The 13,751-nt window shown below is 36.8% G+C and overlaps 1 protein-coding gene across 3 annotated transcripts in view; it reads left to right on the top strand.

Annotated features, from left to right (window-relative positions):
* The window catches only part of ELP2 (elongator acetyltransferase complex subunit 2), a 44,013-nt gene that overhangs the window by 1,282 nt on the left and 28,980 nt on the right, over window positions 1–13,751 (top strand). Inside the window, exons 2-9 of one of the 3 annotated variants that reach the window (XM_067699316.1) lie at window positions 2,040–2,118; window positions 5,079–5,149; window positions 8,826–8,982; window positions 9,376–9,453; window positions 10,069–10,266; window positions 10,869–10,933; window positions 11,672–11,738; window positions 12,407–12,547. In XM_067699316.1, the coding sequence (XP_067555417.1) occupies window positions 2,040–2,118; window positions 5,079–5,149; window positions 8,826–8,982; window positions 9,376–9,453; window positions 10,069–10,266; window positions 10,869–10,933; window positions 11,672–11,738; window positions 12,407–12,547 (856 nt within the window). The remainder of the gene's footprint in view (window positions 1–2,039; window positions 2,119–5,078; window positions 5,150–8,825; window positions 8,983–9,375; window positions 9,454–10,068; window positions 10,267–10,868; window positions 10,934–11,671; window positions 11,739–12,406; window positions 12,548–13,751) is intronic. The other 2 variants (XM_067699314.1, XM_067699315.1) reach the window with 2 other exon arrangements.

The raw sequence follows: 13,751 nt of genomic DNA, 5'->3' as shown, positions 1-13,751 counted from the left end.
TGGTGTAGCCACTATGGAGAACAGTGTAGAGGTTCCTTAAAAACCTAAAAATAGAGTTACTGTATGATCCATCAATCCCATTCCTGGGCATATATCTGGAAAAGACAAAAACTCTAATTCAAAAAGATATGTGCACCCCATTGTTCATAGCAGTGCTGTTTACAGTAGCCAAGACATGGAAGCAATGTAAGTTTCCATCAACAGATGAATGGATAAAGATATGGTGTATATATATATATATATATATATATACACACACACACACACACACAATGGAATATTACTCAGCCATAAAAAAGAATGAGGTAATGCTATTTGCAGCAACATGGATGGATCTAGAGATTATCATACTAAGTGAAGTAAATCAAAGACAAATACCGTATGGTATTGCTTATGGGTGGAATCTAAATAATGATACAAATGAACTTATTTACAAAACAGAAATAGACTCACAGACATAGAAAACAAACTTATGGTTACCAAAGGGGAAGGGGGGAGGGATAAATTAGGAGTTTGGGATTAACAGATACACACTACTATTTATAAAATAGATAAACAACAAGGACATACTGTATAGCACAGGGAACTATATTCAGTATCTTGTAATAACCTACAATGGAAGAGAATCTGAAAATGAATACATATATATATATGACTGAATCACTTTGTTGTACTGAAATGTAGCTGAAATGTTGTAAATCAAGTATACTTCAATTAAAAAAAATTCCGTCATCCTCATATCCGTTGCAGATTTGAACTTATAAATGAAATAATTGTATTCATTTTTCTTATCTTGCCCTTGCTCATCTCCTCCCAGTTTTTGTTTTGTTATTACCATGCACTGTTAACTGGCAAGATAAAGCATTTAAAACCAAGGGTAAACTTTACAATGGCTATTAACCAAGGCTTTGGAAGCCTGTCTTTCTGCAGCTGTTTAATGGGTTTGTGCCCCATGCCCTCTATCACATTTTTATTTTTAATGATAATTTGCTGGCCATGTTAGGGGATTTTAACATCAAAAAAAAGTATATGGAGCCTAAAAAGTACTTATTTTGTTTTGTTAAATATTTGTTAGCTGGGTATTTAATGAAATATAAGAATAAGAACACATCAGATGCTAAAGTAAAGTTTTGGGGGTGATGTTCATTCAGCAAACTTTTGAAGACCTTTTATGGGCTAACCTTGAACTGAGTGGTGATGACACAAAGATAATGGGTAATAACTCCTGCCCATCAAGGAATTCTGATTCTAGTGAGAAAGACAATGAAATGCTTTAAATTGTTTCCTAACCTCAACCCATATGTGAAATATGTTAGTTTATGCACATTTACCCCGTAAACCTTTTTCTCAGCCATGAGAATTCCTGTTGACATACAAGTAGGTATCAAGCCAGTGCTCTAGGCAATCAGTAGAGAAAGGGCCTATAAAGTGGAGGGCTCAGTAGGAATAGAGTCTTCAGCAGTGGGGGAAGAAAAGCCCAAGTGTGGAGTGACATTGGTGAAAGCAGCAATCTGAGGGTCTGCAGGGAACCTGGCTGTAGGCCCTGAAGGGATCTGTTGTTTGAGGACCTTAGTAGTTGTGGCCTGGTGACCTTGGGTCATTAAGGCTAAAGAACCCAACACCAGATCAGCCAAGGCATACAAAGTGAGCCACGAATTTGTATCCATTAATCACGAATTCCTCTCTTGAAGGGTTTTTTTGTCAACCAAATTCTCAAATTGGTGCAAGCATGGTAGAAGTAGGCCCTAAGATATGTGGGAACAAGGTCCTTATCTGGTCTGGGATTTCAAGACAGGCTTCCCAGACAAGAAGAGGACAGAGGTGAGTGAATGTGGAGTGGGGAGAAAGGCAGGAATGAATTAAAAAGTGAATGGATGATTTAAGCCATGGTTAATAGTTCATAAAGGAAGGTGATTCTGTTTGAAATAATACTGAACTTTTTATTAGCATCAAAAACACTGAAATCTGATTTTTATTAATTCATTAATTCCTCTGTAGGATAAATCCTAATTTACTAACAAGTGTTTTCTTCTCTAAAGAAAAGTGTTGTTATTACCAACCTGAATGGTCACACTGCTCGAGTCAACTGCATACAGTGGATTTGTAAACAGGATGGTTGTAAGTATTAATCTGACTTTTCTTAATTTAGCATTAGCTTATCTGATATTATGCAATTAGAAAATAGAAGAAAAATGGTATGCCCAGTGAACTATCTGACCTGTACTTTTATTTTATAGCAGTTGAAGCATGGATAACACAGCGGTGCTTAGGATGAAGGTAGAGGCAGCCCGTTACTGAGGCAAGACCCCACCATTGCTTTTGATCCAAAGCTGTAATCAGGGCCTGTGTTGAGGCCCAGGTTGGGATTCAAAAGATTTGGCTTGTTAGGTCTCTTTCTACCACAGACAAACTATTGTTTTTTTAGGCAGGGCATTGCATCTCTCTTGACCCCAGTTTCATCTTAGTAACATATGAAAAGTAAATGTTTGGACTGAATCAGGGGACCCTGAGTGATTCTTGACACCTGTGAGGTCAAAATTATTTTCGGAATAATAATAAGTTATTCCTAGTTTTCATTCTCATTCCGTCACAAGTATGCAGTGCCATTTTCCAGTGGCTGCATGGTGTGGGATATTGCAACAGATTAAATACAGAAGCAGATATGAAAATCCAGCTGTATTCTAATAAAGTCAGACGTTAAAGAGATTTGCTGAAATATAAAACAGTGCCTTTCTTCTTATTAATTTTTTGTTTTGGAAAATACAAGGTTCCCCCCATAAAAATGTTATTTATGTTAATGGGGTTCATTGTTACTTTTAAGTAAACTAATAAACAAGTATTTTTCATATTTCTCAGTTTTAATTTCTAATGTGGTTAATATTGGTACATATAGCCTATATAAACAAAAGGTCTTTGGGGTCCTGAAAAAATTTTAAGAGTATAAAGGAATCCTGATATCAAAAAGTCTGAGAATTGCTGGACTAGATTATCTCTAGGTCTCTTCCATCTCTAAGATTCCATAGCTCCAGAATTTTTAATTAAGAATGCTTTTAGGTGGACTTCTAAAATCCTATGGAATTTCCTCAGGTGTCTTAAATATACCTACAGTAGTATTTTTATGGATTCTCAATTAATTTTATTTATTATTCTGTTTATTAAATATGTATTGAGAGCATTCTGAGCTAGGCACAAATGCAGAATTTCCTGAATTAGTGTGACTTGGTTATGATTTTTATCTGTGACATTAAAAAAAATGTTTAATAAACTACTTACCTCGGTTGGTGATGCAGGATTAGTCGCAGTAGGTCAGTAAAAACCATTAAATCTTAGAAAGAGTGGCTGTTAGTGCAGATACTAAAACACAATTGTAATTATATTAACTGCCACCAAATGACATCAAAGACTACTTGAATCTCAGTATAGGGATTTGTTATAAAATATTAATTTGGGCTTGTATGTTTTATTTTCCCTTTAAAAGTGAGGTTACGTAAAATGAACTGCTTGTGTATCACTGTAATCTCTGTTATGATTGGTTTCCTCAGATTTGGCTCCACTCTCAGATAACTCATGTATTCTTTCTAACCCAGGTATCAGTGACATATAAAATTCTAATAATACCATTTCATATTTTTAAAGTGTCTGATTTTTAACACATTACCTTCATGTACCTTATAGTAATTATCAAAAGCACGTAGTTAGGTAAATGGCTTAATTTCTGTGACACATGAAGAAATTAAAGTCCAAGATCACAGCTGGCCGGCAGCAGGCTTAGGACGTGAACCTGGGACTTCTGAGTATAAATGTAATGTTCTTTAGACAGTTCCCCAGCTTCTTAACCTAACTATCTAGACATAAGCCAGAAGAAGCAAATGGATGCAAAATCCAAACCAAAATTATGTTAGATTATTTCCCCCTTTTTTGGTTCTTACTCCCTTTCTCTTCTGTCTTCAACAAAAAGTTGTAAATGTTTAAAAGAGGTATTTTGAAATGTGATCTCAAAAATACGTCATGTACTACTTGATAGCAGCAGCTGACTGTAATGTCTCATATGTGTTATTTCTGTCAAAAGTGTTTAGCCTGAATCTTATGAGGAAACAACCAGACATATCCAGATTGAGGGACATTCTGCAAAACAACTGGCCTGGACTCTCATTGTCACAAAAAAGGAGGGAACTGGGAAACTATTCAAGATTAAAGGAGACTAAAAAGATGTGACAGCCAAATGCACAATGTGTGGTCCTTAGATTCTAACTTAAAAAAAAGTTATAAAATACATTACTGGGACAATTTGGGGAAATTTTAAGATGGATTATGTATTACATAACAATACTGTATCAGTGTTAAAATTGTTGAATGTGATAATTGTATTGTGGTAATGCAGGAGAATGTTCCAGTTCTTGGGAAAAATGGTAAAATATTTAAGGATCAGAGGTCATCATGTCTCCAACTTATTTTTGTTTGTTTGTTTGTAAATTTATTTATTTTATCTATTTGTTTTTGGCTGCGTTGGGTCTTGGTTGCTGCACGCGGGCTTCCTCTAGTTGTGGCGAGCAGGGGCTACTCTTTGTTGCGGTGCGTGGGCTTCTCATTGTGGTGGCTTCTCTTGTTGTGGAGCACGGGCTCCAGGTGCGTGGGCTTCAGTAGCTGTGGCAGGCAGGCTTCAGTAGTTGTGGCACGCAAGCTCAGTAGCTGTGGCATGTGGGCTCAGTAGTTGTGGCTCGCAGGCTCTAGAGCACAAGTTCAGTAGATGTGGCACACTGGCTTAGTTGCTCCGCGGCATGTGGGATCTTCCTGGACCAGGACTCGAACCCACATCCCCCCGCATTGGCAGGCAGATTCTTAACCACTGCGCCACCAGGGAAGTCCCTCCAACTTATTTTTAAATCGTTTGTCAAAAACAAAAAGGGTGTGTGTGTGTACATAGAGCAAGATAATTGAGCAAATATGGCAAAATCTAAACAGTTGGTGAAGCTAGGTAAAGGTATATGAGTTTTCTTTTATCTTTTCTATAGCTTTGAAATTTTTCAAAATAGCTGGAAAAGAATTAAAATGTTTACTGAGGTATGATTTTTTTTCAGCTCCTTCTACTGAATTAGTTTCTGGAGGATCTGATAATCAAGTGATTCACTGGGAAACAGAGAATAATCAGGTGGGTAGACATGTTTATGGTTATAAGAAATGACTGTTTTATCTACTTTTATTTTCAGTCTTTTCCCTCATTTCTACTGTGTTCTTCCTTTATGAAGTTTCCTCATTCTTGCTTGTCAGTAATCCAGATCCTGTATATTCCATACTTCACAGGCCTTGTACCCTTCCCTGTAATCTTCTGTATTCATATGCTGTCAGTCATTTCCGTGAATTTCTCATCATTTGGAATAATTTTCAGACTGCTCTTACAGGGTATGTTTGTCTTGTTTTCATTGGTAGCAAAAATTAATACTGCTCTGTGCGTAGGACAGCAGTTATCACGTGGGTATAGATTTACATAATTCTGAGTGATGTTATAATATGCAATACTGGGTGTGTATGGACCTCTACTGATAGACATTTAGGTTGTTTCTAGTCACAAGCAAAGATTAAAAATGTAAAGTTAGTGCATCATATGTTTGAACATTTGCCATGCGGAAGGTGTAGTAGATGAGGCAGAATCCTATTCATGAATCGTGTACATAGTTTTGAAAGCAAAATGCACTTGAATAACTGAAGTACAAAGGTGGCTCTGGGTGGGTGATTTCACTTGCTGTACCACAACCATGCTGCTGTGGAAGTTCACTAGAGATTTAAGAGGTGGCCTTTCGGTTAGGTCTGATAGTGTGAGATGATTTCCTTAGGAAACATTAAAGTGGTGAGGGTTCCAGGTAGGGAAAATATATGAATCAAAGTGCAGGTAAGAAAGGTGACCATTTGCTCAGAAGTATCCAGTGTTAACCAAAGCCTAAGATGTTTTAAGGGCAGGGCTTTCCAGAGCTTGTTCAGAGAATTATTCATCTCTCAGTTATTGATTGTGGCCAGTCAAGTTTGGGAAACAATGCATATCATATACTTCTCTTAGAGAATCATAATGCCTGTGAGCATAGTGAAGACTCTGAAAAGTTCTGATATGGAAAAACCTGCTTATCTTTGTTTAACTAATATTTCCTAAACTTAACTTCAAGTCTGATTTTTTTTTTTCTTCAGATCTTTTAGTATCCCTTGTAACTTTGAGGAACATAGTTTTGGAAATGTTTCTAGATAACACTTATGGGCTGTAATATTAGAGAAGTAGAGAAGGAGAAGATCTCGTGAGAATTTGAATACTTGCTTCAAGAGTTTGTTTTTTATTGGCAGGCATTTGGAAGTCATTGAGGATTTCTAACCAGTGGAGTATGAATACCGAAGAAGATGAATGACAGGAGTGTGCCAAATTAGGATAGGAAAAAAATATGAAGGAAGAGATATGGGATATATTTTTGAAGGAAAATGATTTTGGCATTGACTAGATAGTTGTCGAAGGAGTAGGGAGCTATTGGGTAGAGGAGTGAGAAATCAAAAAGAGTGGGATTCTGGCTCAGGGCTCTGGAAGAAAGATACTTTTACAAAGCAAAATAGGCAAGTTAGAGGGAAGATGTGGAATTCAGTTGTTAACATGTTACTTGTATTGCCAGCCAGAGACAGGGGGCAGGTGTGGAGGAGGGGATTGTGGGGTCACTTAGACTTGAATGAGAGTTCTAATGGTTGTGTAGCAAAGCAGCTCCTGTTTGGATTTACCTTGGCAGAGGAATCCAGAGAGAGCCATTTGAGCACTCATTTTTGAGACCTTGAGTTGAGATTTGCAAGACTCTTTCCTCAGTGCTGCCCTACGCTTCTGTCAGTAGAGAGGATTGCAGGCTGAGTATCTGATGGCAGACAGCGAACTTAGAGACGGACGGGAAAGTAGAATGTGAGGCCAAACAGGGAGGAGGATGAAAGGCATAAAAGAGGGATGAAGGGAATAAGAGGATTTGGGGGAAGAAGTCACATATTATAACCTTAGAGGCTTAAAGCTTCCTTCTGGTATGCATTTCCATGCACACAGGTGTTCACTACATCTTGACTTCTGATAAAAGGAAATAATTCTATGCTGGTATAATGAGAGATTTGAGTCTCCGAACAGTGGGCATCGTTTTTTTAAAAGCTGGTGAACTTGAGAGATTTGTTTTGTTTGAGCTTTTAAGATTCTCTAATGGTTGAAATACAACCCTGCTTAAAAGATGTGAAGTGACATAGAAAACAAACTTATGGTTACTAAAGGGGAAAGGGGGTGGGAGTGGGGATAAATTAGGAGTTTGGGATTAGCAGATACAAACTACTAATATATAAAATAGATAAACAACAACGTCCTACTGCATAGCGCAGGGAACTATATTCAATATCCTGTAATAAACCATAATGAAAAAGAATACGTGTGTGTGTATATATATATATAACTACACCATGAACTAACACAATGCAACATTGTAAATCAACTATACTTCAATTTTTAAAAAAATAAAATAGAAAAAAAAGGATGTGAAGTGAGTTTTTCCATAGATTTAATGTTTCAAGGGGTAATGATACAGACTCATGTAAAGTTTAAATACAGAAAAATAGGAAGAAGGAAAAAGATACAAAATTTCAACAGTTAACATTCTAATGAACATTGTTCCAGATCTCTGGTTATGTGTGTATAATTATACATGAAAGTGACTTTATTGTACTTGAGTTTTAAAAAGTGTTTTTTTCAGAGAAGCCAAAGGTTAATTACAGGAAGTTAGTGTACAGACCCCCTTATATGTAACTATCAATTACCTTCTTGAGTGGCAGAGTTCTGCTTAACTAATTGGGAAAATAATTGAGGAGACATTTAAGAGCCACCTGTGTTTCAGCAGACAACAGTTTACAAAAGGTACGTCTCAAAGGAAGTGGTAGAATCTCACATATTTGGAACTCTAAAAAAGTAGATCCAAAATAGAAATGCTGCTGCAGGGAATAATCTTGCATGGCAAGCTAGAAGACTTGATGAACAGATGGGATTTCCCAGTTCTTTTTGTCATTTTTCCATTTTGTAACTCTGACAGGTAAGTATTATGAGTGGATGCTAAACATAACTTGGTAAAAGTTTGATGGAAAATAGAGTATTTACTCAGTCCCAAAGTATAATCTCACATATTACCACCAAAAAAAAAAATTAATTTCACAGTGAAAAAGCATGGCAGATACTACCTCTACTAAAATATCAGGGTTAATTTTACTAAAAGTGAGACAGACTGACATTGTGTGCCTCCTGATGTGATGCAGTTATGTAGTGGTGACGTCAGAATGTACACCCTGAGTGTTCATGAGGAAATATCAGACTAATCCGAGAGGAGGGACAGTCCACAAAGCTGGCCTATATTCTTCAAAAATGTCAAAGTCATGCATGTCTTTCCATGGTAATAAACATGCATTATCCTTTTTGTTGGCTTAGAATACGTCTACAATTATTTAATCAGTTTCCTATTAATACTTACAGGTTGATTGAAGTTTTCCTAAAGGGTGTGTGATGAATGTCCTTCTGCATTTGTCTTTTATTACTTGTTAAACTAGTACTGCTCTCTCAGAGTAGATTCTCAGATGTGAGATTGCTGTGTCAAAGGGTGTGCACATTTTGTGTATAGTTAATATGATCAGGCAGGATTCTCAAACGTTTACATTCTTCTCAGTTGAGAGGACTTACTTCTGGATCAGGCATTTTAACAGTACCTTTAATCCTCTGATTCTAGTTAAATACAGGTGAAACTGATAATTCCTTTTTTATCATAATGCTTTTGTTATTCTTTGTGATTCAGCTTTTAAAAGCAGTCCACCTCCATGGTCATGAAGGACCTGTTTATGCAGTGCATGCTGTTTACCAGAGGAGGGCATCGGATGTTGCATTACATACACTGATAGTGTCTGCAGCTTCTGATTCTACTATTCGAGTCTGGTCTAAACAGGGTTCTGAAGGTAAGTTTAGAGACATTGTGATCCAAACAAATGAAATTAAGTAATTTAATTACCATATGAAGGACAACTTAGAAGAGCATTCATATAATTTTTCAGTCTTTCAAGCTGTTTTAAAAATATTAGAATTCTAATCTACATGTTTGTTTCTTTTGCACTTTTCCGTAATTCCTCTTTACCAAACTGTTTGATAATGTAAATTCCTTCAAAGTCTTTTCGTATGTCTTTTTGTTCTCTGTAACCTTGTTAGAAATTGGCCATTTAAATTCCCATCATCCCTGGGGGCTCAGGACTGACTTCTCTCATCTCCCTGCTGACATCTGATGATGCTACCCAACCTCTAAGGTTGGATACACTCAGAGTTAGTTGTTCGTGATGTGTTTTATTATTTCCTAGTGACATGCCTTCAGACCTTGGACTTTGGAAATGGATTCACTCTGGCTCTCTGCTTGTCTTTTTTGCCTAATACTGATGGTGAGTATCCTGCTAAGTGTATATTGAAAGAGGAATGTATTTTTATATCCCCATACAACCAGAACCTAAAAAACATACTGGATCTCAATTTTGTGTCTAAATGTTTTCAGGAAACAAGTTGAGACATGGATAACATACTTTTGTTCTCAGTATTCAAATGACCTGTGTATAAAACATAAGGTCAAAGGGGGTTAAGGGGGGTGGCTATTAGAAACTTTAGTAGCAGTTAAAAATTTAAGTGACTCAATATGTACTCAAGATTGGTACTGCTATTTATCAAATATACTGTCGATGTATATAGATGTAATTTGGGAAAATTACCTAGCTCTGTAGAAGGTGAAGGTCTGGGATAAGTTGAGAAAAGTACTGAACATGGATCATATGAGTATTTCTGTCAAGCTGACAGCCCCTGCACCTGCATAATGACAGCACCCTACGTAATGACAGCACCCTGCGTAATGACAGCACCCTGTGTAATGACAGTTTGCCTAAGACCACTTAAAATCTCCAAAGAAAAAATTCCCCTTTTGCTGTGAAACCCGTCTGTACCTATCTTTGATTATCCTCCACAAAGATGATGGCCAATGCAAGTCAGACAGTCTTGTGCCTCCTCAGTTACCTGGAGGACAGACCTGGTGGGGAGAGGCCAGGCCTGGAAGCCTCCAGGCTCTTTTGCCCTTTGCAGCAGGAGCTGCGACTCTGTGGTCTCACGTGACGTTCCACTTTGTGCGAGGGCTCCCCAGGAGGAGGAACTACGCGCATTCTGGTTTCATTACATAGAATTTGATTTCTTTGCATCTACCTTGAGGCCAAGTGACTGGAGTTTTTGGCTTTTTTTTTTTTTACGTTGATTTAAAGAAAACTAATTTTACAGTTACACCTTTCATAACTTTTTATCCACATAGTTAATTATATGCTCTTTTATTTTGTTTTTAATTACTTCATGGATTTTGTTTTACTATCAAATTCTCAAAATGTAGGGTCCTCAAAGTAACAAACATACCCTTAAATCTTTGTACAGTAGCCCTGATGCTGGGCTCATAGTAGCTTTCCCGGAAATTTTATTATTCACTTGGGCTAACAACGTTTCCTGTTAGTCTTCTGGCTGACATAGTTAAATGCTCCCAGCTTGCTCTCGAGCTTCTCTTTTTAGTGCTCCTTCTATCGTAAATAACACAGAATAAAGGAAAGGATTCTCAGTTAATAGTCATTCTTTGCCGAGTAACCATTTAATGGAACATTTTAGAATATTCATTTTATTCCTAAAGATGTTTATTGAGCACTTTCAATTTATTTGTTCAGTGGTGTGGGAAGCAGGAGTCAGGATTCTTTACCTAGAGCTTAGAATCCAGCATAGGTGATGGTCATAACATACGATGGAATACTTACAGCAATGCCTCTTTTCCCCCCACCAGTACCAATATTAGCATGTGGCGATGATGACTGCAAAATTCACTTATTTGTTCAACAGAAAGATCAGGTAATTAATGATGTTTCTTAAGAGGCTAGAATTATGTTCTGCTTAATTACATATCTTAATACAGATTATTCTAGATTATAGGATTTTGGGGATGTTCCAATCTAAATAATCCAATAGGAGAATCTTTTCTGGCAGTCTTCCATTAAACAGTTTTGCACTCTTTGAACACCAGGTATACTGCTGCTGCTTTGGCTACCAGGTCCAGAGGCGTTGGGGGAAACAGGTCGTTAGGTGGGGAAGAAGAGAAGGAAGATGCTGTAGTAGTGTTTTGTCTTCCCTAGCAGTGGTTATTTGTCCTTCTGAGCTTTACCTATTCTTTGAGTGGTTAAACTAGAGGGAAGTTTCAGAAAGAGGGTTGGTTAACTCTAGGCTTGTTTAGTTAATAACAGAGGTATTTGTTTCTTTGCATTTTATAAGAAAGTTAAAAATGACTGTGAATGTTCAACCACCCAGCTTTTTTCTATATTGTGTCCACAGCATATGTCATTTTACCTTGTGAATGTTTAGTGTATTTGAGAACTACAGATATTATCTGCTCAGGATTGCTCAGTTAAATTTGGATGATTATGAGATTTTTCATTCCCAAATGAGAGCTCTATCTGATGTCTGATCAGATAGTGTTCCCAGTAAAAAAAAAAAGCAATGCAGTCAGACTGGCTGGGACCAAATTAAGTCACTGATGTACATGAAAATATTAAATTCTTACATCAAGTCCTATGATTTTTGTTATCTTACCAGTTTCAGAAAGTGCTTTTTCTATCTGGACATGAGGATTGGATAAGAGGCGTGGAATGGGCAGCCTTTGGTCAGTATGAAATTTTGCTAAAGTACATATAATGGGGACAAGTATGTGTAATTTCAAAGCAACCTCTTATTTATTTATTTATTTATTTATTCGGTGGTGCCGGGTCTTAGTTGCAGCAGGCGGGCTCCTTAGTTGTGGCTTGTCGGCTCCTTAGTTGCGGCATGCATGTGGGATCTAGTTCCCTGAGAAGGGATTGAACCCGGGCCCCCTGCATTGGGAGTGTGGAGTCTTAACCACTGCACCACCAGAGAAGTCCCCTGTGTATGTTTTAATTAAAAATTTTCTTCGTATGTAACATTTTCCTATTGGCCCGATTAGAAAAGAGGATACTTATCCCTTGTATTAACTATTAGTTGGGTTGGTAGAGGATGAAACAAGTTGATGTTTATAAGAGGACACTAGTTGTTACACATGCAGACATTCTTGAGAAGTTCTTTTTAGAAATTAATAGATTGTATAGGAATACCACATATTATAACCATTTATTAGCATTGTCTATATTTGTCAGTGTTATTGAAAATGAATATAGGTCAAATGAATGAAGGATAAGGAAGCAAAGTCTAATTTTTTCAGGAAATCTAGAAATGTGTATATTGTAGAAGAAAAACTCATACTTAAATTTAAGAATAGAATGTTTTAAAAGTAATAAAATTTGTTTTCTTAATTAGGTAGAGATCTTTTCCTAGCAAGCTGTTCACAAGATTGCCTGATACGCATATGGAGGCTGTATATAAAATCGACATTTTTAGAAACTCAGGAAGATGATAATATAAGACTGAAAGAAAATACTTTTACTATAGAAAATGAAAGTGAGTAATAATGAAAATATTTGATTTAATAATACTCAGGTTTCCTAGCTGATTTACTTATGTTTCACTACACACATATGTGAAGGTTAGGTTGTTTTTTTTTTTTTTTTTTTTTTGTGGTACGCAGGCCTCTGTTGTGGCCTTTCCCGTTGCGGAGAACAGGCTCTAGACGCGCAGGCTCAGCGGCCATGGCTCAACGGGCCCAGCCGCTCCGCGGCATGTGAGATCTTCCCGGACCAGGGCACGAATCCGTGTCCCCTGCATTGGCAGGCGGACTCTCAACCACTGCGCCACCAGGGAAGCCCGAAGGTTAGGTTTTCAGAAGTATCGGATCCCTAGCTGAAACTGATATATGCATTTTTCCTTTTTTATTTTTATGAGGGTAAGTCATTTTTCATATATGAAACTTATTTTCTTTCTGAAAATAAAGAAATTTTCCTTTTTTATTTTTATGAGGGTAAGTCATTTTTCATATATGAAACTTATTTTCTTTCTGAACCATGTTAGTGAGATTTTTTTAAATTGCTGAAAATAATGTTATTTTCTCAATAAATTAGTTTGTAAAATATTACTTAATTTGCAGTTTTAGCATAGGAAGATCTAAAGGGTTAATGTGAATTATTCATACCTTTTTTGGAGGATATTCATCAGAGACAACTAAATCCCTGTATTTGAGTAGTATATATAATTCTGATTTTCTTACTATCTGGCATCAGAACAATAATCCTCCATGGTAGATCCTGTTGGGATGTTGTATTTGAAGGAGATATTTTTGGATGTGTATCTAAATTATAAAATAAGTCCTCAGTAAACATTTCATCCAGGAATATTCTTCTTTGTCATTACTCTTCTTGGTTGTAAAGCCCATTGGAGTTGAGATTTGGTAACAGATTTCTGGAGAGAACCAAGAAATACTATAATCAGCATATTGTGAGTAGCTATTTCCAAATATGAACATTTTTGTGATATTTTCATTAATTATTTTGTTTGAAAGGTCACAGTACTGATTTGACTTCCTTTATTTCTGCATTTATCTTAGGTTTTTTTTTAAAATGGTACTTTAGACTATTACACAAAATGAGTGAGGATAGCAAGGAGGCTGGCATGTCTGTTTTTGCTTTTTTTGAGTCTTTTTTGTTTTTTTGGCCGCACTGTGTGGTTTGCAGGATCTTAGCTCCCCGACCAGGAACTGAACCTGGGCCCT

This window comes from Pseudorca crassidens, chromosome 12 (assembly GCF_039906515.1).
Source record: "Pseudorca crassidens isolate mPseCra1 chromosome 12, mPseCra1.hap1, whole genome shotgun sequence".
Lineage (NCBI taxonomy): Eukaryota > Metazoa > Chordata > Mammalia > Artiodactyla > Delphinidae > Pseudorca > Pseudorca crassidens.
Note: the sequence above shows the minus strand (reverse complement) of the source record. Positions and strands in the feature narration are given on the sequence as shown.